Source organism: Cygnus olor, chromosome 3, assembly GCF_009769625.2.
Source record: "Cygnus olor isolate bCygOlo1 chromosome 3, bCygOlo1.pri.v2, whole genome shotgun sequence".
Taxonomy (NCBI): domain Eukaryota; kingdom Metazoa; phylum Chordata; class Aves; order Anseriformes; family Anatidae; genus Cygnus; species Cygnus olor.
Genome location: NC_049171.1, coordinates 88277502 through 88301381, shown reverse-complemented (window position 1 = coordinate 88301381; position 23880 = coordinate 88277502). Strand labels below are relative to the sequence as shown.

At 43.9% G+C, this 23880-nt stretch overlaps 2 protein-coding genes across 7 annotated transcripts in view; one reads left to right on the top strand and one right to left on the bottom strand.

Moving 5' to 3' along the window:
- The first annotated feature begins 237 nt into the window (after positions 1–237).
- Positions 238–21404, top strand: MRPS18A (mitochondrial ribosomal protein S18A). Of its 4 annotated transcripts, XM_040550845.1 has the most exons (8): positions 245–417; positions 648–679; positions 3741–3845; positions 10743–10866; positions 11649–11715; positions 12626–12895; positions 16970–17419; positions 20643–20837. In XM_040550845.1, the coding sequence occupies exons 1-7, from the start codon at positions 318–320 to the stop codon at positions 17193–17195; spliced, it is 924 nt and encodes a 307-aa protein (XP_040406779.1). In that variant the 5' UTR covers positions 245–317; the 3' UTR covers positions 17196–17419; positions 20643–20837. The 4 variants fall into 4 exon arrangements, with proteins under 4 accessions (XP_040406780.1, XP_040406779.1, XP_040406782.1 ...); XM_040550846.1 differs by lacking the exon at positions 12626–12895 and having other exon boundaries at positions 238–417; XM_040550847.1 differs by lacking the exon at positions 648–679 and having other exon boundaries at positions 292–417.
- RSPH9 (radial spoke head component 9) overlaps positions 6610–23880 on the bottom strand; it is a 35784-nt gene continuing 18513 nt past the window's right edge. For 2 of the 3 annotated variants that reach the window (XM_040550849.1, XM_040550852.1), the window contains one exon: positions 22611–22860. In XM_040550849.1, coding sequence (XP_040406783.1) covers positions 22700–22860 — 161 coding nt within the window. In that variant the 3' untranslated portion in view covers positions 22611–22699. Of the gene's footprint in view, positions 8279–22610; positions 22861–23880 lie in introns of those variants that run through there. The other variant, XM_040550850.1, reaches the window with a different exon arrangement.

The window sequence follows — 23880 nt, the reverse complement described above, 5'->3', positions numbered from 1 at the left end:
CCAGCCCTTGTCCTTCCTCTCACTGGAGAGCCAGGAGAGACTCAGGAGCTGTGGCAGGAACATAGCTCAGGCCTCTGTAACACGGTATCAACACTACCTCTAGGTTCACCTCCACCTCGAGGTGGAAAAAGCTCTTAAAAAAAAAAAAAAAAAAAAGGAAAACCACCCCAAGGAGAATACGTTGGGCAGGGTAACAGCAGCCTCCCTCCTTCCCCTCAGGTGACAGGGGCGGGACCAGCCGCGCCTCAAAATGGCGCCGCGGAGCCCGCCTTCCCCCCGGCGGAAGCGGGAGTGACGGCAACCAGGGCGACGAGAAGATGGCGGCCCCCAGCCTGCTGCGCGGGGGGCTGAGGCGGCTGTTTGCCGGGCTCTGGGGACGCGGCTGGGCCTCGCCGCCGGCCCGAGCCCTCCGGGAGGGTGAGTCTGGGGCTGGTCCTGGGCGACGTGCACCGGGGGGACCGCGGAGAGGCTCCCGGGCTGTCCGTCGCCCTGTTGCCTTACTGCGGTTGGGGGAAACGGTAGCGTTCGCTCTGTTTCACCACCCTTCTTCTTCCCCCCCAAAAAAAGTTATTTTTTGCTGAATTAGTCTCACTCTATTATTTTGTTTTCCTGATCTTTTTTCTTTTTTCATGTTTTTGTCTGTGCAGTCGTGGAGGTGACTGAAGGCAATACGACCACAGTAAGTCTCTGTCCACATGTTTTGCTCAGTGGCAGTCCGTGCTGTTGCGTCTTTCCTTTTCAGAGGGAAATAAATTCTCCTGGTGGCTCCTAAAAGGGAAGGTGAAAGGGTTGATTTTCTGCCCAAAACGCATCACAGGGTATGAAGGCAAAACAAAGGTAGGAGTGTGTTACAAGCGTGTGTATGTCAGGTGGATGGTTTGGCCAGAGAAGGCCAGGGTCTCATCGCCCTGGTGTTGGTGAGGGGATGAAGTGCTTCAGTCAGTGTCACCCATGAACAACAAACCTGTGGTGTTGTCACATCCCTGGTAAAACTGGAAGCCCAGAGTACAGGTGTTGAGTAGCTGAGATGCAAAAGGCAATTCTTCTGCTTCATTTTTTTTTTATAAATGACACTTGACATCATCTCAGCCCCATGATTAGTATGAGTAGACACAAAGGAAGTTTACCCGATGTGCAAGCACAGGGTTGTTATGTGCCACACATGTTGCTTGGCTTTGATGTGCTTCGTGTTTGATAATCAGAGCGTGCCTTAGTGACTGTTGGTGATGTGAAGGTTGTATTTCATAACATATTCGGTAATAAAAAAAAAAAATGGTGGAGGTATTGTCAAAATACTAAAAGAATACTGGTTCCGTAAAGAAAACCTCGGTTTTGAGTTTTCAGATGAAGAACTGCATTTTTCTCAGCTATGCTGTAAAACAGAAGGGAAAAGACCAAAGCAATAGAATTGGAATTTGCTTGATTAACACCATCTGATCTATTGCATGTCATCAAGAGAACTATTCTTTTGAAGAAGAGGCACAGAAATTTCTGGAGGCGGTGGAAAAATGTTATTGTTCTGCTCACAGTATGTGTGCTAGTAGCTATCTATTTAGAGGCAGGCAGTATGGATATTTTGAAGTGTTTAAATACCATTGGAAGAGTAGAGCAGGAATCATTTGGGAATAACTAGAAAACAATGCACAAAGCCCTAACCTATTTTAAAATAAATATTAGGGAGGGAAGAGATTTTTTTATGCCTTTGAAAGTGAGTTTCCTTCTTGTCATATTTGGGTTTGAAACTTGAATGGAGCAGGTTACTTATATTTTAGATGTATAATTTCACATTATTTTTCTAGATGGTTTCTCTGCTAGCATAATTCTCAAGTTCCTATCCAATGTAGAAATATAAGGAATACTTGGATATTTAAATTGTATAATATTCTAGCATCAACCTAGGATCCATCCATACTCATAAATGATACTCAGCCCTTTAGTTGGTCAACCTATACCATTTGTTACATTTCTCAGTATATCCCCTGGTCATTTCATTTATCCTACAAAATCAATGTCAGACTTTTCTGAATCCATCTCTCTGTGGTCATCTTTTTATGTATTCTTGTCTTTTATCAATATTGAAGGAAGTGTTTGACATGAACCAGATGAACGAATTTTAAAAAAAACTGGGTTTCATCAGCATATTGAGAATGTCAAGCATCTATATTCACTCTTAGTTCTCTAACAGAAAAATAACTGGGTGGGTTAACAACGTGAGAATCCTTAGTAGTTGGGGAGTAATTACTAAAACCTGTATGCCAAAATTTATCTCAAGAAAAATTGATACTGATACAGTATTCTGGTTCTTCACTCATTTTGAAAATGAAATTGAAGTCAAAGACTGACAGGAATCAGGACTCTGAGGGAACCAGATAGACTGGCTTCCCTAAAAATAATTTTACCAATGAGTGGAAGAGTAGATACTGGCCTGTATTTTATATTCATAATTACTTTTTTTTTTTTGTAAAACTGGCTGTCCTGCTTGTGGAGGAAGGGATCTTACTTAAAAATTGACCACATTCCCTCTCTTTGAGGTACAGAGGTTCAAGTACAGCTAACTTATATTTGCCATCACTAGGCAAGAAAGACACATGGTATGAGCTGTTTCTGACATTTCAGCTGGATGTCAGTGTCCCATACAAACTTAGAGAAAACATCATGCTGTTTTCTTCCCAGGTTTTCAGCTTTTTATTAAAAATAACATTGCATTCCTTCACAGTGTTGGAGAATTTAATTAGATATCCAGGATTTCTTCATAAACTCTCTGGTGTTTGAACTATTTGAGCCTAACAGTTGGTGTTCCAAATGGTTTTAATCTTAATTTGACCAGACAAAACTTCCAAAATGTTTTTGAAGAAAAACTGGCTTAGTTTTATTGTCTTTACATCTCCATTCAGCTGCAAGTTGAGAGAGCTCTTGCTTCTATTCATAAGTCCTCAAAAAAGACAAGCGCACACTTATATAGACTTAATATTCCTAAAATACCTACACTTCGAAAACAAATTTCTCAGGTTCCTCCCACACACGCCTTCTAGACTTCTTTGCATGTTACTTTTGAGAAAAGTCGAGTGTTAGATGTCACCACTTTGTAGTGATAGAGAAAAGATTGTAAAATGATCTCCCAAAGGGATTGTTCAGGGAATTAAACTAGAAAAAAAATATTGGTGTATTTTAAATATATATGTACACACACACAGCAGACATCTTCTAACAGTTCTTTCTTAGGTCTGACTTATGCTCAGAATTTTCCTTGGTGTTGGCTTATAGTCTAGTAAACCTCTGCATACTTTGGCCCACAGCATGCATCTGCTATTCTGTGACATTCTGATATTCCCAGCAAAAATGTGTTTTAAGGCTTTTGGCTAAAGGATCACTGCAATTGCAAGGCACAGTAGTTCAAAGGAATATTGCAATGAATGGAATTCAGGCAAATATGAGAATTTCACATTAACTAAGAACTAGTTTAGATTTAAATAAAATATTCACAAGAATTTATCAAATGGTTTTCTTTGCTCCTTGGATTACTTATTTTCCCCATAATCTGTGTATATCCGAAGTGCTTGATTTATTGATCTATAAAAGAGTGAGTTGTATAATGCCGGTCCGGTCCCCCTTATATATGTGCAGTAATTGTCAACATGTTGTGGTCTTAGTGATAGATTTTTCTCAAATCACAGGTGAAGGTAGAGGTATAGATTATGAAATTTTTGCTCGACCATTGTATCCTCTGAATTTTTTCCTAGATTGAAGGGAAAATTATTGAGGATGCTGCAGCACCAACTCCTCCTAACCCCTCTGGTCAGTGTCCCATCTGTCGCTGGAACCTGAAGCATAAGTATGATTACGTGGTAAGTTTAATGAAGGAGCATTACACCATCCTCATAGATAAATACTGCTCTCGTGTCTAGCCTACTGCACAACCTGATCCTTTCTTCTTTTGCCAGGTATAGTAAAGATAGGTAACTCCATCTCTGCTTCTATTGGGTATAACAAGAGCTTCTTACCTAGTGATTGTTTGCCTTGGCTGATAGTATTTCTTGGGAAAAGAAGGATTTGTTCATATCAAATATGAGGTTTGGAATTAGGCACACGCCTGTTATTGCTGGCCATCCGATCTGAGAAGGCCATATCTCTCTAATGTGCCTAGCTGCCCTTCAACATTGTGCTTCTAAGAGAACGGAACTGAAATGCAATATTTAGTCAACAGATTCGGGTCTGCTGTAACTCCAGAGAAGCCAAAAGTCTTGACTGGATCTTGACTAGACTTGCATCTTTAAGCGCTGCTGTTTTGTTGCAGGTCATTGTTCACTGAAGTAGTAACTGTTCTGCATACCTTTTGAAGCTCTTGATGGATATGACAGAGAGTATACATGCTCTCTTCCTTTCCCCTTAGCAACAGGAAAAAACAGTTGATTGAAGCCTTTTGCAGGAAATGCTAATGAGGTGTTTATTAACTAACGAGAGTATGATTGACAATAAATGTGGAAGATGGCAGGGAAATTATGTAATGCTTTTAAACAAAAGCACAACAGTCAAAAACAGAATAAAGAGTATGAGGTAGAGGATACAGAATGTAGCTTCACAAGAAAAGGTCATTCAAACAGTCTATAAAAGACCGAAGTGCCCCTGTGTAAGCTAAAATCCCAATGCTGGAATTAGAAAAGAGGAAGACCAGACAGCAACATGCTGTTACTAAGATAAGGCAACAGAGAAGTCAGAATAAGTTAATGCCGTTAGGATTAGGGTGACAGAGATAAAAATACATTTGGAGGAACATAAATGCTTGTAAGAAGGACACAGGGAACTTTAAGAAAGAAGTCAGAGGAACTGAAATTGATGTTGGTTGCAGGATGGCCAAGCATGCCGTCCTAATGTGTGAGCACATGCACACAAATGAAAAATTGTTTGAATATCTAGGTACTAATCGCAGTCTTGCAAATGACTGCTGTAAAGCAACAGGAGAAAACAGGTACAGACTTAAGCACTGAATTAGGTACAGACCAGCAGGCCTGAATTGTGTGTAGTGCCAAGATCTTAGCGGAATTAACTAACAAATAACTTGACTTTTGCAGGTTTTTTTTTTGTGTGTGGAAAAAATCCTAAGGAATCACCAAATGCTTTGAAAATAACATGTGAAATACTAGACAACAGAGAGGAAAGAGAATGATGCTGATGGTTACTACTTGGTAAATGAAATGCTGCAAATACCAAGTAGAATGGTATCAATTAAGAGTAAAACCTAATAAGTGATTAGGACAGGACCAGTTATGACTCATGAGTTTTGAAGAACATGAGTACAGAAACAGTGCCAGATAAAATACAATTACTTCAGGCAGGTGAAACATGATGTGAGATATAAATGAAATGGCAGATTAGCATCTGTCAGTCTGTGTTTCAGGAATGATGTTGTCTAGGATCTGAGTGTTGTTAATGATTCCAAATCGGGCCAGAGGCAGTATTAAACAGTGAAATAAATGTCAGGGCAAAGTGTTCTGTGTTCTCTGGTATGGTTTCACAACAGTCTGGGCAAGCTAAAATATTCTGAATTAGCAGGTGAGAATAAGTAAGGAGAAATGGCAAATATCATTAAGGTATGGAAAGTACTACAAAAGCAGATCAGACTCGTTTTGTTCATGTTTGAATGCAGGGATTTCTTGCAAGACTCACTTCTTCATAGTTGCTGAACTCCACTGTATTCAAAGTAAACCGATTACACTGGGAAATAGTTTTCTAAGGTTAATTTAGAGTCACATAACTTCTAAATGCATGGAGTCAACAGCATCATTAAACTGCCTCGCTCCACAGATTTTCAGAAAGCATTCCATGAGTCACCCACTAGGAACTTCATAGAAACTATAAACTGATACTCAGGGATGAGATGAGTCATCTTGAAAATTAATAAGATTTATTTTCTACTGCTGTCTGTGGTAGAGGACTCGGTTGCACAAAGAGATAACTGGGCCAATGAGAAACGAAGTGCTTTGAGATAATGTGGTGCTGTAGGGCCAGAGTTCCAGGATAAGAAGTAGGACAATGTGAAGCTTGAGTGTTAAATATGTTTGTGCTGTGAACTAAGATTACACATTTTCTTCCATGTTGAAGCTGTTTGATTCTTAGATTCTGATTTCTAGTGGTCAGTATGGAGGCAGGAGAAAACCAAATGGGAGGAGAGATCCTGCAGCCAGAGTCTTGAGAATCATTGCTGAGGTTGTTCCCAACGATTTAGGAAGCCTTGGCACATGTCCACCCTGGCTGTTGCGTAGTTTTTGAATGCAAGTGTATCTGGGAATATACATCCAGTATGCGTGCTGCAGAGCAGAGGAGAGTCTGGACAGAAAGCTAAAGAGAGCAGTGTGAACCAGCGTATCAGAGTTGTAGAAGGTTCCTGCCTCAGCATTTAGAACTATTCCTCCATGGGGTTGATGAGAGCTAGGAGAAATTTCAGCTCTGGAGTAGATCACCTCTTCTGCTTGAATAAGTCCATTATACATTTTAATGCCAGTTGTGGATTTATAGGCTTTTAAATGTTAAGGGGAATAAAATCCCCCTTTTCTGCACAAAAGTTCTCAGCTGTTATTCTTTGCTGCAGCAGTGATGACTAGCGGGATCTTGAAATACTCAAATAATAAAATGCAGGCATTTAACTGTGGGTAATTAAACGGTTTATTAAACTGTTTAATTAGACAATTTACTCATTGGTGGCTGAATTGTCCTAAAAGACTGTAAATCAAGACCAGCTATTTTAAAGATACAGGCTAGTTCATACAGCATAACCTATAACCCATGCTTAGTAAGAGATCAGAATAGGTGGATCACAGCGGTTTCTTTGAGATTGATAAGCTGAGATCAGTCGGTTGCACAGAAGGGAAAGTGTGAGCTTTTTTGCTTGGGACGCTTGTAATTGGACTGAATAAGGCACTATGAAAAGGGAAGTGTTGAATTAGCCCCTGAGGGAGCTGAGTAATATGACCTCATAGGACTTTCCTTTTGTCATGGGCAACTAGCACAGTCTAAAGTAGTAGCATAATGAGTTACTTTAGCTGTCAGAGAACTGGGGGACCAATGTCTCCGAAGTTATTAATCAACCAAACAGGCATTGTGAGCACTCACGGGTCATGATTCCAACCGGCCTCAGTTGCGGTGTGGAGGGCTGCAGCCGTCATTGCCAGTTCAGTCCTTAGTCTCCACTGAGGCTCAGGATAAAGGAGCCTGAGGTACAAATGCCCACTGTTTGTCGTCTGGGTATGTCTGTTCACTGAATCCCAGACCTCACTTGATTTTTCACAGCCATCAGATTTTAAAAAAAAATTGATTTTCATCATTGTCAGGAGGCAACTGGGTTGGAACCTGCAATCCTCTTACAAAATGCCTAGAGAATGGCGTACAGCTCCCAGGAGTAAGGGTTAAAGGAGGAAATACGTTCTTGTGTAACTGGAAATAATGACAGGCAGGCTTGTCTACAGCCCAGTAGTAATTTGGCTACACAGACAGAACTCGTGTTGTGATAAATGAAGGTTTTAATGAATTGCATGTAACCAGTCAAGGATTTTGCTTTCCAAATTGTCTGCGGATACTGAAATGCAGAGATGCCTCTGTGTTTCAGTTGCCATCTATTCACATGTTATGCATAGTGTTTTGTTCAGCGAGTTTATCCAGACCTTTTAAAGGTGAAGGCTAAACTTGTTTTTCCTTCTCCCCCTTATCCACTTCAAACATCATTAGTCTGAGTAGGCAGTAAATATGTCATCTTGCTTTGGCTGCAATTAGGGGAAACCAAACTGCAATCTTTGCCTGTTAGCCATAGATTAATTCAATCCAAGTTGTTTTCATCAAATGCTGCAGATTACAGGGGTGGGAATCTGGGTCCAGCCTCATGGGAGCTGTCCAGTGATTAAAGCAAATCTGTAGTTACAGGCTTGGCTGTCCACTAGCACAGAATGTGAATTTCATGGAACATGACGGCACCACGAGAACTTGCCAGACGTATTTTTTTCTTTGATTCTTCTACATGCTTGTTCACTTCCCTCCGCAGCTGCCCCATAAAGTTGGCTGTACCTGTCTGCTTTCTCCCTGTGGTAAGATGCATCTGCACAAGTCCGCTGGGAGAGGCACCTGGCCTGCTAACTGCGGGGATCTTCTGAAATGGACAAATCTTCTGTTGAGTGTGCAGCATTTTGAGCCAAATGCTGTGAGCGTAGTTTGGAACTGCAGCGGCAGGGACATAGATGATTTCACTTGAGATACGACTGTCACACAAGGAAGTTGGTCAGCTGGAGACACACTGTTGGTCAAAGATAATAACAGAATGGATTTTTCCCTATTTTTTTTCTTTTTCCAGAGGGAGAAAAAGACTGTCTCCTTTTGCTTCCCACCTCCCACCTTTGCATGGAAACACTTGATAACAGCCCTGTGACTCCGTGAGGCGTGGTGGTAATATGCGAAAGCGCTTGGACCACACACACCCTTCAGGAGAGCCTATGGCTTACTCAGGCTTTCACGGCTGCAACGACTGGAACAGCCTCAAACTTGCCATCAGCTCCCTTCTCCTTCTTCCCCACAGAGTAATACAGCAGGCTAGTAGAAGAGTGTAGGAAGTTTTTCGAGGCGCTTGGAGCTGAACAGCCCTTTCTCACTTAGGGAAGTGATATGTTTGTGCTAAACAGCAAGTGGAGGTGTAGGTGATTTGGAGAACTGGATGGCTACAGAAGATGGAAAAAATGGGATGGAGGTTTGCTTAGGCTTCCTGGATCCAATCCAGTGCATTTCAGGAGTGGCCGAAAGTCAGTATCCTTGGACTGTTTGGCTGGCCTCTGTCCAGTTTCCACCAACGCAGCTGGCATCAAATGGTCCCTTGGTTACTGTTCTCATTGGCAAGGTGATATGCTAGCTGGGCTGAGGACACTTCTACCCACAGATGGCCTCTTGGGAGCTTCCTGCTAGTTGCTCAACTGTGCTATTCTTGTTCTTTGGATACATCACTGTATGGTGGTAGTAAGTCATTCTTCATTAGCATGGAGTTACCTAACCTGCTGTTATTTCAAAGAGACGAATCTGAAAATAAGCCTGAATGCATTAACTGGTAGAAAGGAAGCCAGATAAGGGAAGAGGGAAACTTTGTTTTTCATGATCATAGTAGTGAGGGTGGGATTGGAGAGGAAAAAAAACTCTGTATTTTGACTGCAGCACTTGTATGGCAGCATCTGTCAGAGCTGGTCATTACCAGAAAGCCATGCTGAATTCCAACAGCCCGCTTCAGAGCTGAGCTGGTCTCCTGCAGTGGGGATGGATTTATAAATCCTAGATAGCTATGTATTCTGAATGTTAGTCCACTTGATTGTTTGTCCTTGCAAGGGCAGTAAATGAAGCTAGGAGTGCTCCAGGGAGCTCTTTGTGGAATTCTTTATGGAAAATGGAATAGATATGGGGTAGGAGGAGGTCTGTGATCAACAGGCAATCAGGGTCACCCATCACAAAAAGCAACAAGTGCTCTTTGTTCTTGCCTGTTGCCCTAGACAGGGGGGTATAAAGTGCTGACATACCTGATTTGAATTCCCTTGCTGTCGGGGTGCCTGTTGGCACGTCCCTTCCAGCCTGAGAGCAGCCTCTGCACGCTCCAGCTACCTCAACTATGAAAATGTTTACAAGAGCAGTGGAGAAGTAAACTCTCAACCAGCAACAAGTCTGTCAACAGACGGGGGGGAAAACCAGCACGGAGGCCCCAAAAGCCCTTTGGGCCAACTTACACAGACGTCAGTGTGTCAAGACGTGCCTATGTTGGCTTGAGGGTGCTCTGGCAGTGGGTGTGTGTGGAAATGGAGAGCTGTATCTGAATACAGGGCTGTTTTACTATGTGAAGTTAATGGGACACTTGTGTTGTGTTTAATAATTTGTCATGGTAGACTTATGATACTATCTGATTCTACAGTTCCCTTTAATTTTGTTTTTATTAAAAGCGCTTTATATTTCTAGAGCACTTAATTGGAAAGGTCAACAGCAGTGTGATCTAAATGATCCTTGAATCCCAGCCGAACCCTCAGCGTGCTCTGAGCGCTCCTTCCATCCAGCATGGCTTTAACAGCCCTGCTTAACGCACGCACAGTCGAAAGGCTGAAAGTAGTGATTTATTCTGTTAGGTCTTTCTTATTGGCGCACGCTCTTTTCTCACAACAAGCTGCTTCGTGCAAGGTCTTGGAATGCTGCCCTGCTCTCCGCTGTTCCAGAGAGACAAGAGGGAAGTTCCACCATGGAAAACTAGATGAAAGTTGGAGGAATAGGTAGCAGAGAACAGCCCTGCTCTGAGGGAACAATGAAAGGGCCAGGGGTGATCTAACATATCTGTGACCTTTAGGACAGCAGCTGTGATGGAATCTCAAGTTGTGTAAACACTGTCCGTCTGTAGGTCTTGTGTAACTGTGCCTCAGTACCTAGGACACATTGTCTTAGCTAGAATCTTGGAGCAAGTGACAGGGAAGGAGCAAGGATTGGAGCTGACATCATGTGTTTACACTAGTGAAGGCAGGGGAAAAGTTAGGCCATCTAAGTGACCTAACTGAGCTAAGCTGGCAGGCAGTGATGGCAAGCAAAAGTCACTTGCTGTCAAGCTGCAGCCAAAAGTGTAGGAAGTAATCCTTGTTCTGCTTTGTATTGAGCTCTGTGCGCAGCGTGAGGACCAGCACGCCATCTCAGAATGACAGCAGTTAAAGTAGCTGCAGCACTGATGGTTCTGCCCTTTTTTGCTCCCTCAGGACGTCCTGCTGTTGAGCCAGTTTATCCGTTCTGACGGAGGGATGCTGCCGCGACGGACCACTGGCCTCTGTTTGGAGGAGCACAAGAAGATTGCGGTCTGCGTGCAGATGGCTCACCGTGCAGGTACCTGGCCGCCTCCTCAGACAACCCCATGAGAGGGGTGTCCCACCCTGTTGGTATAACTCTGTAAGGTTTCATTGTCCAGTCACCCAGCAAAGCCGTTGTGCACCAAGTACTGGGACAGGATGATGGACCAGAAACCATGTGCTCTGCTTTCTATGCATCTTGCTCCTGCTTTAGCAGTCGACATTTATCGCTGTAGATGAGTCTGCCATTGTAGAAGGATGTGGGAAGTGGCACAGACTGTAACTGTGCTACTAATGATTAAATACCCGCTTCTGAAGTGACTTGTTTTAGTGTAAGCTTGACCCTGACCCCATTAATGCACCTGTCGACCATCTGTATTGTGAAGATCTCTGTTTTGACCTGGAAGTGGGTCCCAGGTTGACACAGTCTGTGCATTGGGCTGGTCTTTGTCTGGTACATGAGATGTATCCAAGTTAAATGGACTGAGAATCTTAATAGATTTTTCACCCTGGAGATGGAATCTGATTGGACGCCCCTGTCCTATGTCCTCTCCAAAAGCCTCTGGTGAGCCCAAGTGGCTGGGTCTTATGTGTGTTTCCTCTCAAAGAGTGTATCCAGCAGAACCTCCTCATTTCTCTCTGGCTAGGGTGCAGGTTCAGCAATGGCTAAAGAAAGAACAAATACCCTTTGTGCTTTAGTTGTGTTTTAGCAGTAGGGATCTGGGTTGCCTGGCTTATGAGGTGTAATGTAACTTCTGGATGATACAGAGGCAAGGAAGGACTGCAAAATATTCTCACGCCTTTCTTTTTCTATCTCAGGTTTGTTGCCAAACCACAGGCCTCGACTTCCTGAAGGGCATATTCCCAAGAAACCCAAGCTCAACAGGTGAATAGTCTTATCTTTCTGTCTTTTTTTTAATTAAGGGATAGATTGGAAGAGGAAAAGCAGTTCCTTATAACTGGGTAGAACATGCCTCAGGCAGCAGGTTTCATAAAAAGTACTTACAGCATTTCAGAGAAACAGTATCTGTCACAACTCTTGTTAGTCTTTAAGGACAAACTGCATCTCATTCAGACCATCTATCCCCACAGGATGAAAACTGCCATGTGTGTTAGTCTGCTCACGCTTTCCCAGCTGCACTGGCCTCCTGTTCAGTAACATTCAGTAGGGCAGTCATGGAAGGATGCCACAGAACTGGAGTCACAGTATCACAGAGTAGTTGAGGTTGGAAGGTCCTCTGGAGACCGTCTAGTCCACACCTCCTGCTAAAGCGGGGTCACTGAGAGCAGGTTACCCAGGACTGTGTCCAGTCAGATTTTGAATATCCCCAAGGATGAACCTTGTACAGTTTCTCTGGGCAGCTTGTTCCAGAGTTCAACCACTCTAACACTAAGAAGGTGCTTTCTTGCATTCAAACAAAATTTATGTTTCAACTTGTGCCTGTTGCCTCTTGTCCTGTCACTGGGTACCACTAAGAAGAGTCTGGCTTTGTCTTCTTTACACCTTCCCTTCAAGTATTTATAAGCATTGATAAGACCTGCGCTGAGCCCCCTCATCTCCGAAACAAACAGCCCCTTCTCTCTCAGCCTTTCAGTGTCTGGCCCCCAGCTGCAATTAGGACAGAAAGGTGTGCTCAGGATGGGTACCAGCAGTGAGATGAGGGCTGAGCAGCTAGCAAGGGCCTGTCACAGAAGTGTTCTACTCTTCCCCATCCCCATTTGTCCTTTCTGACTGCAGGCAATGATTCGCCCTCAGCCTGCCCTTCCTGTGTAACACGCTCTCTTCCCCCTCCCAGGACTGAATGGCCTCTGCCCTTTGGTGGACAAACTGAAAGACTGCTGTCGCCTTCTGCGCTTTGCTCAGCGTTAGGAGGTGCTAATCCCCTGTTTATGGCCTCACACTCTGTTTCCATGGGGATGTCAGAGCGGTTTATGAACTTTGCATTAGCAAGCCATGGGGTTACCAGAGGCCATGGGGCTGTTGCTGGGAGAGCTTGGGCTGCAGGGCTTGGGGCAGCTGGAGACTCCTGCATTTCAGATCTGACGTTCTGCAGTGGAGACTTGAGGTAGGCCCTTGGAAAAGTCCCTGAGAGATGCTGGCAGGCTGTGCAATGGGTAACAGCGAGAACTAAATTAGAGGAGTACATTTGGTGCAGCCCTGTAGCCATCAAATACTTCAATTCTGAAAGCTTTGTTATTCCTGTATCTGAAGTCTTTGAGATTCTTTAGTTGCTGCGTCTATCTAGCAGCTGTGGGGTGGAGCACGTTATCTAGCTAGCATTCACATAGCAACCCTGCACAGCAGGTTGAGATGGGAAATGGTAAATCCTCTGTCATGCTGGAATCACACCAGGACTCCAGATCCAATGCCTTGACTCTGATAAATTGTTCCATAAGCTTTTAGTGAGAACAAAGGATACCTCCAGATATGTTCAATGTTTAATCTCTAAAATTAACAGATCTTAATTAGTGATTAGGATCCAAGCCCTCCCTGTTACATTGCTAGTCCCTCCCTACACCACCCATGTTTTCCTCCTCCCACCAAGGAGATGTAACAAGCGGGGTGGAGACAGTTGAGGAAAAGAGAACAGAGCTGTTGAGGAGATGAAACAGCACTGAAAGGGGAAGGCTTTGTGTCTCCTTGCAGAATCTTATCCACTGTGGTTCTGTGAGAGTTTTGACTCTTCCTGCCCCACTACCTGTGCTTTCTATGTTGCTCTGTGGAACTAACTGTAGCTGGCACCACTTACAGTAGGAGCCGTTAATTGCTTCCATCCTCCAACCTGATGGGGCCGGGTGGCCCTGCAAGGACTAAACATGTTTGAAGACACCTAACCAGTAGTTATTTGGGGAATGAAGCCAGAATTCCTATCACAAGTTTCCCACATAAATGAGTTGTCCAGGCTTACATTCTCCTTACCTCAGTAATTGTTTCTAAAGCCTTCTGTAAGTCCGTGGTAACTGGGGAAGTGCTCAACCTGTGGTGCTGCCACAAGGCAGGGGAAGGCAGAGAGAGAATTGAGCTGGGACTTCCAAGTGGAACAACCTGCTTTGTTCAATGCCATGAGGACTTGACCAGGACATCCTCTAATCCTGTCTGGCATAATAACAGGACTGCCCACCTAACTGAGCCTCTTTCTTCACTGCATTTGGACCTGCTGGAGTGTTAAGTATCAGTCAGTCCATGAAGATATCAACAGAGTCTGCAGGGAGCCTATCACAGCAGGCACTATACTGCACAACTAGATGATGCATCTTCCAAATCCTTGGGTTTCAGCTTTGCTTGAGATCACTGTACTGACTGTTGTGGCCTTCTTTACCTCTGTTTAGAGAGGTAACAGTGCCTTTCTTTTTTTTTCCTCACTGCTGCTGTAGGCCTGGGAACACCTATGAGGAGAAACTGAGGTGTCCCATGATATGCAGTTGCATAAGATCACACTTTGGGCTACTTGTTAAAGCTCTTCCAAGACAGGAACACAGTTAATTTACATCCCTTAACATCAGGGTTAACCAGCCTGTGTGCTCTCCAGATCTGCCTGCCTTCATGGCTTTTTCCTTACACCACCAGTGTGTCTGCTGTGTGTGTAGTGTTGAAATATACTCTTCTGTTCCCTGTCTCCTCCAAAAAACCCTGACTAGCCAAAACTTTAGGAGCATACCTGCCCTTGCAGCTTGCCAATTGCTGGTACTGATGCTTGCATAAATGAAAGAGGTGTCACTTGCTGGGCTCTGTAGATTGTCCCTCCTTGGTCAAAGGAAAGTAATGAGGAAACAGAACAGAACTTGAGACAAATTTCTATCATGGCTGCAAACTGAGATGGGTACTTCTCACAGGTGGCTAGTAATATCCAGTATACTGAGAATTTCATCCATTCCCAATCACATCCTCTGTTCCTGCTGTCTATCTCCCTCATTCATTTGCCGTTATTCTTCTGCCATCGGGGACTTGCATTGCACATGGAAGAAAACTCTGCATACAGAAGACACTTAGTTCCTGCTGTGCTCCTAAAACAGGAGGTCTGCTGCAAGGTGAAAAGAATAGGCAGAGCTGAGCACTGTACAGGGATGTAGTCTGTCTCTGACCATGACAGTAAGAGCTTTGCCCTTCTGAAGGACACCATTGCTCTTTGAAATGAGTGAAGTGACAGGATCAAGACAAAAGCCTAAGGTAACCTTAAGGACAGATTCCGCTCACTCACGCCACCTGAGATTGAAAGAGATTTAATGTGGGGAATGCGGCTTGACTCAGGAGTCATAGCCGAGCACCTCTACTACGCTACAGACCTGAGCATCCAATTTCTGGATGTAGGCTCTGGATGCCTTCTAGCCTCAGAGCAGCAACCCCTACCTGGCTGGAGTCTGGCAGATTACTTCATTTGGATAAGCAATTCCTTTTGTTTCTTTCCAGTCATGCAAAGTCATGGTTGATGCTCCATTTGGCCAGCTTATTCAGGGTTGTGTTGGTACTGCTGAGATCTGCTGCTGAAGGAGGAACAAACCAGACAGATGAAACACTTCTGCTTTGTCTCTGACCTGAAGTGAGGTGCTTCGCCAGCTTGAGACTATTTTCATAGCACAGCAGTCAGCAGTACTTATCAGTAATTATCCAGCAGGTTTGTTCTTGAGGAATCTGCTCTTTGCTCCTCAGATGATGTTCAAACCAGCTGCATAGGAGGAGCCCTGTGGCTCCTCGGCAGAGGTGCTAAGGAGGTGCATAAAGAAGGGCTGAGGAGCTGTATTAATGTATACCTTTGAGAGTACCTTGGCTGTGCTTGTGGCTATCTTGGCCAGAATGTTTGGCCCACGTCACATTCACCCTGTCTAAGAGAGCCTGTTTCAAATACAAAGTGCCTGGGTGCACTGGCTATCACCTAGCCGAGATTAAAAAGTACCACGCCACCATATGGAACTATCAGTAAACTGCCTTGTTTTACCAAGGGTCAGGGGTGCTGTTCTGCAGTTGATATAATGATGTGAAGTTTGGATTTATCACCCAGAACCCCTCTGCCTTCTCTGCTCCTCCTGAATGCATTTTTTCTGGTGCTTACAACCAGAAATATCCTGCTCTATTTTCTGAAGAGGTTTTACTGTTTCCATTGTACAGACTTCTTTCGTACGTGCCCTCAATTTCTCTGCACAATGGTAAGAATTTGCCTTGCACCCATCCTGGATATGATGTAACATAGAGGAGAGGATTGGATGAAGGTATAACATGAAGGTGAAATGCTAGTTTGAGCCAAGTTGTGGTCATCAGAGTGGTAGGAGGTGAGTGAGAGCAGCTTGTGGTCAGAATTCATCTGGGGAGCACTCCACAGCTTTCTGTTCTACCCCTTGCAGTTCGGACACCGTCCAGGTGAGACTAACCATGGTATTCCTCATTTCTTGGACTTTAGTTCTTTGTCTTTTCACTTTCTGCCTGATTTGTTTTTGACAGCAATATCTCATGAACGTTATTGCTTAACTGCTTTACTTGTTATGGGCTCTTCTGCAGAAGTATGGCCATCAGAGTACCCACATCATCCGTAAATTGAGTCCTCCTCCTCTCTTTCATAACGTTTGTCTGCAGCACTTGGACATAAAAAACCAATGAAGTTCACCCTATCACTGCAGAATTGCTCCCTACAGTTCACTTTCTCATATTTGGCCCAGTCTGGGGCTTTCACTGTTTCCAAGGGATGACTCCACAAGCAAATCTGTTTTGTAGCCAAGGATTGTTCTTTCAACCCCAGCCTAAGTTCTCCCTTTCATAACTTCCTGTTGTTACTTTCTTATTTCTGAGTCCATTTGTGCTCCAGCCTGGCGTGTTCCATTTAAGTGCTGTAGCAACGAAGTATTTTCACTAGCCCATGAGGCTGAGGAAGTTCTCAGGGATTTCACCAGCGCTGTGTGGAGCAATAGGCCATTTCCAGATTCCAGAGTCATGTGTGCAGGCCACCAACACACCAAAACCATTTGGGGAGGTGTCAAGCACTGTTGCAGGTCAGACTCCTTGATTTCAGGAGTGGAAACCTGAGCAGCTCAGCAGTTTACAGCATGGAGATTGCTACGTGGATAGTGTGGACTAACTATCCAGAACAGTCGCTGAGTTCAGGCCAGCATCTAGATGCTACCTTAATATAGCACTCATTTTCTTTTGGCAGGTCCAAATTGTTGGTTAAAGGACAACACTGTGTAGTTGTTACCTTCCCAAAAGGACTGAAGGATGTCACGGGTTCCTGGGTCATCCTTGCTCTGTCAGCAAGAGGTTTCGTAGATACGGAGTACATGATTCTGAGTGCTCAGCTGCCACTCCATTTTCAGCTTCCTACTGGAAGAACAGAAATTGGCACGGGTAACATCCAAGTCAACCTCTCCTCCATCACCTGAACTGAAGAATTTGCTATGTGTTAGGGAACAGGCAGGTTCCATATGAACTCCTCATGAATTACAAAGTTCTCAGGCTCTGTGGACACCTTTCATCCCTTGGAGCAGAATCTGATTTCACTGCTATCAGTGTTTCACGCCAGCAGCATGTGGTTTCTCTCATCTGCATGGAAACTGTGCTGCACATACCACGTGAATTCAAAAGCAAAGAGCCAGAGCTGCTGCAGGTGAGCAAAACCAAGAGGTGTCAAGGGAAGGGATGTGGCAGGGAGGAGGCAGTCTTTGCCAGCACTTTGATCGAGTGCTTCCTGCATAGTCTGTAGCCCTCTGCCTTCTGCTCTTAATCCAAACAAGAGCCAGATTGAAAAAGCTCACTGAGGGTTCAGAAGTTCAGCCTTGAACTCCACCGGTGTGCTTGAGCTGCATGCAGGGCTGCAATTGCCCCATGTGTAGGTAATTTCTCCTAGCACATGGAAGTCCTGTGCCCCTTCCTAGGTGTTAAGCAGCAGCCTCTGGGCGGGAAGGCTTTGTGGCCCTCCTGCTCACAGAATAAAATTTGTGCAAAGTGATTGCCATGTGCCACAGAGATTTTAGGTGACTGCAATGACACTACCTACAGCTGTTTCCATGCTTTTTATATCTTGCCGTTTCCCATCAGGGAAATTCCACCAGGATTCTCATCGCACTTTATCCAAACTAGTCCTTTGTGCAGCTGGAGTCTGGGAATTCTGGTTGCTCCCTGGGATCCTATCATACTCAAGGGGGTAAGCAGAGCCCTGGGGTGGGTTGCCACACTGAGATTGGCAGTTCTGTCCCCCTTTAGCAGAGCGAGAGCTCTGTGTACTGAAATAACAGGTTAGGAGACTGTGCACCAGCTGCATTTGGCAACCACATGGAGGCTCTGTCCTGACAACCCTCAGCTGGTTGAGAAAATTCAGACCATCTGCCAGTGTATATCTGTAGGTTATTGTAAAAGCTCCCCAGGACAGACCAAGTGGCTGGATATAATGGAAAGTTGGGTGACTTGACTAAAAAAGGGGGTACAATTTCACGAAACACCAGAGATGACATGGACAGCAGAATGCACAGGAAAGTCTTGTGTGCTGGGTTTTGAAGCCCTCATGTGAGTTTTGTGGATTGTTTCTACTCTCAGAAAAACTGTTTTGTGAAACAGTAGGAACTGGGGTTAGTCAAAACGGAAAAGGAAGTTGGTAGACCAAGTGCTCCCAGGCATCAGGCTTTTGCCACTGCTGAATCAAGGTAAAAAAAAAAAAAAAAAAGGCAGCAAACAAAATAGGACAAGTTTGAGTTTGGGACAAAGCAAGTATTAAAAGTGCTAAAAGCAAATGTGCTCCAGGAAGGGAAAGCGTCCAAATGTCTGTTTCAGCTAACAATGAAAAGCCCCAGCCTGCAGTCCCCAAAGGAAGCCAAAAGCCTGGACCAGAGGGCTGGATTAGACCTGCTCAAAAGAGAAATAACAAAAGCTTTCAAATCAGGCCATTACTAAATCCTCCTTCCTATGCAGAATTGGGGTGTGCACTTCCAGCCCCCACACAGAAACAGAGGGATTTCTTAAAAAGCCACTGTCTGTCTAAACCTGCACACAGCATTGATGTGTATCTCACATTCACACATTCACTTCTCACAGTGAGATCATTTATTATCACGGGAGCACTTTCCCGTAAGCGTGCGGACACGTGATCAGAACTGCACTTGGCACACTGATGGATTAAAACTATTTTGTATTTTTTTCCTCCTTCACTGTAACTGCAGCCTTGAGATGTCAAAACTTGTGCTACAGACCTCCCCCTACAGTAAGGGAAATTTGAGAAGGACTTAGCCCTACACGTCTGTCAAATACCCTTACAAGTTCTCCCCAAAAAAGCTGCCTTACGTTGGTTCTCCGCCAGATTCCCAAGTAGGGACCTGTGTTTGGTCTCTCTGAACTCCCCTTGCATTTGAAATTAGAGACAGGAGTCTCTCTGACTTCCTGTCCTCGTGGTGTTATGTAAGGGATTCCACTAATGCACTAGCATAACATTAAAGGTCAAAAGGGACTAATTTAACGCATGCGTGTGAGAAAAAGTGACTGAGTCTTGTTCCATGCCATCTCCTGTATCCCTTCTGCTGCTTCTAGGTCTTTTAACTATCATAAACTCCTCAAAGCAAATACAAACACTTTGGAAGTGACTCCATTTCAGTGGCAGGGACCTCCAAATATGATCCATTTTTCTATGTTTGTTATTCAGGATTGCTAAGGAAGGAAAGCCCTAGGAAAACGTGCTGCTGTTAAATAGTTTGTAGCCGCCTGGCATAGCAAGCTTTCTTTGTAGTTCTCAGGAATCTGCCAAATGCCTTCAAATGCATCGCGTGGTCTCTGTCCAAAGTTCTTAATATCTCAAAATTGCTCGATACAAATAGAAGGTAACAAAGCTGTTTGGGGAGAGGATGACTGATTGAGGTTCCATTAAGACCATGGGATTACTCAACACAGGCATGCAAACATCACTGGACAAAGTTTATCAGTCTGTTCCAAATTCTAATTTGTTGGAGCATTGTTTGTGCAGATTACGCTGGGGTTTTACTTTGGATCTTTATTGTCTGAAAAGACTCCTCTTTCTCTAAGGACTTCTGTTCCCTCTCTACTGGTAGCAAAAGATTTAAAGCCTAACAAAACTGCAGGCCACCCAGCCACAGGCTAAGATTTCCAGTAACTGATTCTGGATCTGAAATCCCCTGCCTGTTTGCAAAGCCAAGTCTAAAACTTCAAATGGTAAAAAGCAGAGGATATTTGCCAGACATTGCTCTTCACAGAGATTTGTAGTTGCGATAATTCTATTCTAGTACCTCTTAATTTCAGGTTCTGGCTTCCTGCAGCAGCAAGCCGGAAAAGTATTGTACAGAGAATACTAAAGTAAATTTGGGCCTATGAAAATGCAGGGCTAGGCCAGAAGCCCATCCTGTGCAGAAGAAATAACCATTTATCCACTGAAAGTAAACAAGTCCCTTTTTAGAGACTATTTTACACTGTTAGGCTAATTACTTTGTAATTAGTATACCTTATTGAGGCAAGCTGTTGAAGCAACACCTCCCCTAGGGGACTGGGACGGATGGATTCAGTCTTGGACTTAATTGCAATGAAGGCACTCCAGTTTTAGCTACTGGTGGACAATTTACCAGCAGCCTGGAGATTACACCTGATTTGTTTTGTGAGACTGGAAGTCAAGCAGGTGCTAATGGGTGCAATACAGAGGTACAGCAGTGCCAAAACATACGGTCTTTTTCAGTGGTCCATTCTGAATTGAGGGTGCTGTGCTCATTTGTAATTGCTTTCTTGAAGAGGCACTTGGGGAGGCAAAGGCAGACAAAGGGGTGTGTGCTCCTGCTTCACTCAAAACCTTTTATCAGTGATCAGTCTCAAATTAAAATGTATCTGTGTTGTTTTGACAGGTATCTGACCCGTTGGTCTGTCAGATCTGCAAAGCCCATCTGGAAGAGAGGCCCTAAGTGGTGCAAAGTTCCCATGCCAGTTGGACACCCCTTGCTGAAGGATAATGTCAAATATACACACAAGTCTCTTAATTTCAACCACTAGGGTCCAGAACTGGCATAGTCAATGAGTACAGCTGTTTTACACTGTTTTTTTTTACACTGTTTTTTGTGTGTTTTTTTTTCAAATTCATAAGTATCTCTAATTTCCAAATTCAAAAACTGTCATTAGTGTTCTATATCGTCTCCAGTGAATGAGCTTCGATCTGCTTCTCTAGGAGACACAAGATTCAGCAAAGTAGAGTTCAGTGTTCAGAATGATTTGGAAAAAGCGAAGACTTTTCCTCAAAGCCAGAAAGGATCCGAAGGTTTCTGTTTTGTTATAGTCTACTACTGGGTTTGGAAAAGGTTGTTTCCTTCTTTTCCCAGAAATGAATAGTAATTCCCCATTGTGTTTCAACTCAGATTTGCCTTACTTGGGCTCCTATATCTGTGACACTGATGGAAGAAAAAGCCTCCTGCAGCACTGTTTCCTCAGCAGTAATGGAAATTACATTAATGATTACTGAAGTGAAATATTTTTATAATCTGTACTATTCATAATTTGCAGCAGTAACACCTGTGGAGTGCCAGGCAGGCATGTGTATGTCTTACATGACGTCTTCAGGAGTCTTTGCCTGTGCATCCCTCCTGGATCTAGCAAATACAGAATGCTGACGATCTTGACAACTTGGCCTCTTTTCTTCTCCTTGCAAATACATTTACCACAAGTCTTCCTTTTCAGTGATGGGGCTGCTTCCTGGGAAAGTTTTGGGCTGAGAGATGTGCACAATTTTCCATCGTATAACTAAAAGGTGGCACCATTTCTCTCCCTGTACAATACATGTGTGCATCTTCCACTGACAACTTCTGCTTAAGAGCGCTAGTTAAGGGCCTCATTTGAAAAGCTTATTAAATTTATCAGGGTCATTATTGGCTCCATTTCCTTGATACTTATCTGAGCTACAAATCAACACTGAATGTACTGCTTTCATCAGAATCATCAGTTAATGCTTGTCAGCATTGACAGGAACAAAGGATGAGGATAAACCCATATTACCCAGGAAATGAAATTAGTTTAAAATGGTTCTTTTTAGTCTCACTTTGTTTAAATGGAAGCCCTAGATTCAGCCTCCTAAGCTGGCCAAGATTTTTTGGCTTTGGGAGACAGAACGAACACTTCATTCTATCCTGAGATAAAATCTCTGTCTGACCATCCTTGTTTTATGCAGCTTTGAAACCCGCAGCCCTTCAGAAACAAAAATATTTTTCTTTCTTCTGCCGCGTACAGAAGTTAATAATGTCTTCTAGCCCAGGTAGCTCTGCTCAGTGAGTTCTACAAATGGAAAAGTCACTGGATAAAGCCATTGCCTTGAGGTGAACCCAAATGAGAAAGTTTTGCAAACAACTAGGTGATGTCTACAGTTATTTTTTTTCCTTAAGTTTTGTGCCATGAGCTGGAAGGACCCCTCTAATTTTGGTGAAGCCTAACACCTGAAAAACAAAACACTCAGCCCTGTCTTCAATAGGCCTTTCTCTAATTCAGGGTTTAGTAAGGATCCCTTAGAGTATGCACCAGCTGTCTACTTTGACTCCAAAAGCAGGCACAAACTCTAATTTTGTTTGGCATTCATGGGTGACAGCAGGCATTCATTTGTGTTGCCTCCAGATGAGTTGTGGTGTCTGTACACAAAAAGATCGCGTAGGTTTGATTTCCAACCTAAGGCTTTGCCCTTCGTGGAAGAAAATGTCTTTTGTTTCTGGCTGAAGAATATGTAGTGACACATTACAGGGAATTCAGTCTGGAGTTGAGGGAGGATTGCACAGAAGTCCTAGGACAAGAATCAAGGCCAGAGTCCAGGCACAAAAGAATACTGCTCAAAGTACAGCGGTTTTACACATTTATAGAATAAGCAATAACCAAAATCTCCAAAGTGTAAAATCTAAATATTCTTGAGTCCTCATCCCAGAGAAGCGTGTCACAGCATGAAAGGCAGATCTAAGTTCTTCTCACCAGTGCCAAAGTAGACGTAGCCATATTGCTTAGTCATTGGGACATGGTAGAACGTCAGTCCCGGCCAGAGCAGACTCCTCAACACCACCACAGCGCCGCCTTTCTCTGGCTGGACAGTCCAGGAGCCTGTAGGAGAATATGTGCTAATGAGTCACTACTGCAAATAAGAAGGGCGGTGTTCCTGCAGCAAGGGAGAAGGATCATGGTGGGGTCTGCCTCACAAATTAACAGTGCACAAGAATGCATCAGTACGTTGGAGTTCCTGACACCTGAAAAGAGGGAAGTCAGACCAGAAACCTCAATGCTGTTTCTTCTTCTGGCAGTTCAGCATTATTGGCTGCCTTCATTTCCAGGTGTTTGCGTCTAGTTTCACACGAGCACATTCCTACAGCCATAACAGTAATGACGTGCATCACAGGAAGGGTCCCCTGGAGCTCCAGACTTGAATACTTTATCCCTAGGAGAGGCTGCAGCTATTCTTGGCTGCTTCTGAATCGGCAGCAGTTACTCTAACGAGCTCTGCTACTTATTTGGTCTAGTTACTAGCTATATGGCAATCCTGGACAAACGTGCACAGGTATGAAATTTCTCCTCAAAATACACTTGTAGCATTAATAGAGAGAAGGTGGCACTCTTCCTGCTTCAGGGAAGACTGTTTTCCCTAATGCAGCAACTGGGAAAGAGGAAGAAAAGAAAGCTAAAAGCAGGATATTTCCCGTCTCAGAGAAATTTACAGAAAAGGTTAATTCTCTTCAGTCTTTTTTGGCTCCACCATTGACGAGGATGTGCGTGGTAGGGGCAAAGGGATTAGTTTCAGCATTAATTTTGCTTTGGCTCTGCAGAGGAAGTCGAGAGCCAGTGTGAAAATGCAATTTCTCCTGGATGCAAGGAGCTCTGAGCCACTGAGTATTTGTTTTGTGTTTGACACAACAGCCTGGGAACAATGCCGGAGGGGAGGGGGCTGGAGCATCAACTTGGATTCAATGCTAGGGGCAAGGAGCTGCCAAGGAGAAGAAAATAAGAGCTTCAGCACCAAATCAGTAATGCCTAGAGGATGCAACGTGGGGAAGAAGGTTCTTGCTGAATCTCCATCTAAAAGCAAAAGCAGCAGACCCAAATCAAAAGAAAAAAAATACCACCCACAGT

Excerpts from the sequence above, each read along its gene's own strand:
- MRPS18A (XM_040550845.1), top strand. The coding sequence starts at position 318 with ATGGCGGCCCCCAGCCTGCTGCGCGGGGGGCTGAGGCGGCTGTTTGCC. Across the intron at positions 418-647 it reads GGCCCGAGCCCTCCGGGAGG|TCGTGGAGGTGACTGAAGGC; the intron begins GTGAGTCTGGGG and ends TTGTCTGTGCAG. Across the intron at positions 680-3,740 it reads CTGAAGGCAATACGACCACA|ATTGAAGGGAAAATTATTGA; the intron begins GTAAGTCTCTGT and ends ATTTTTTCCTAG.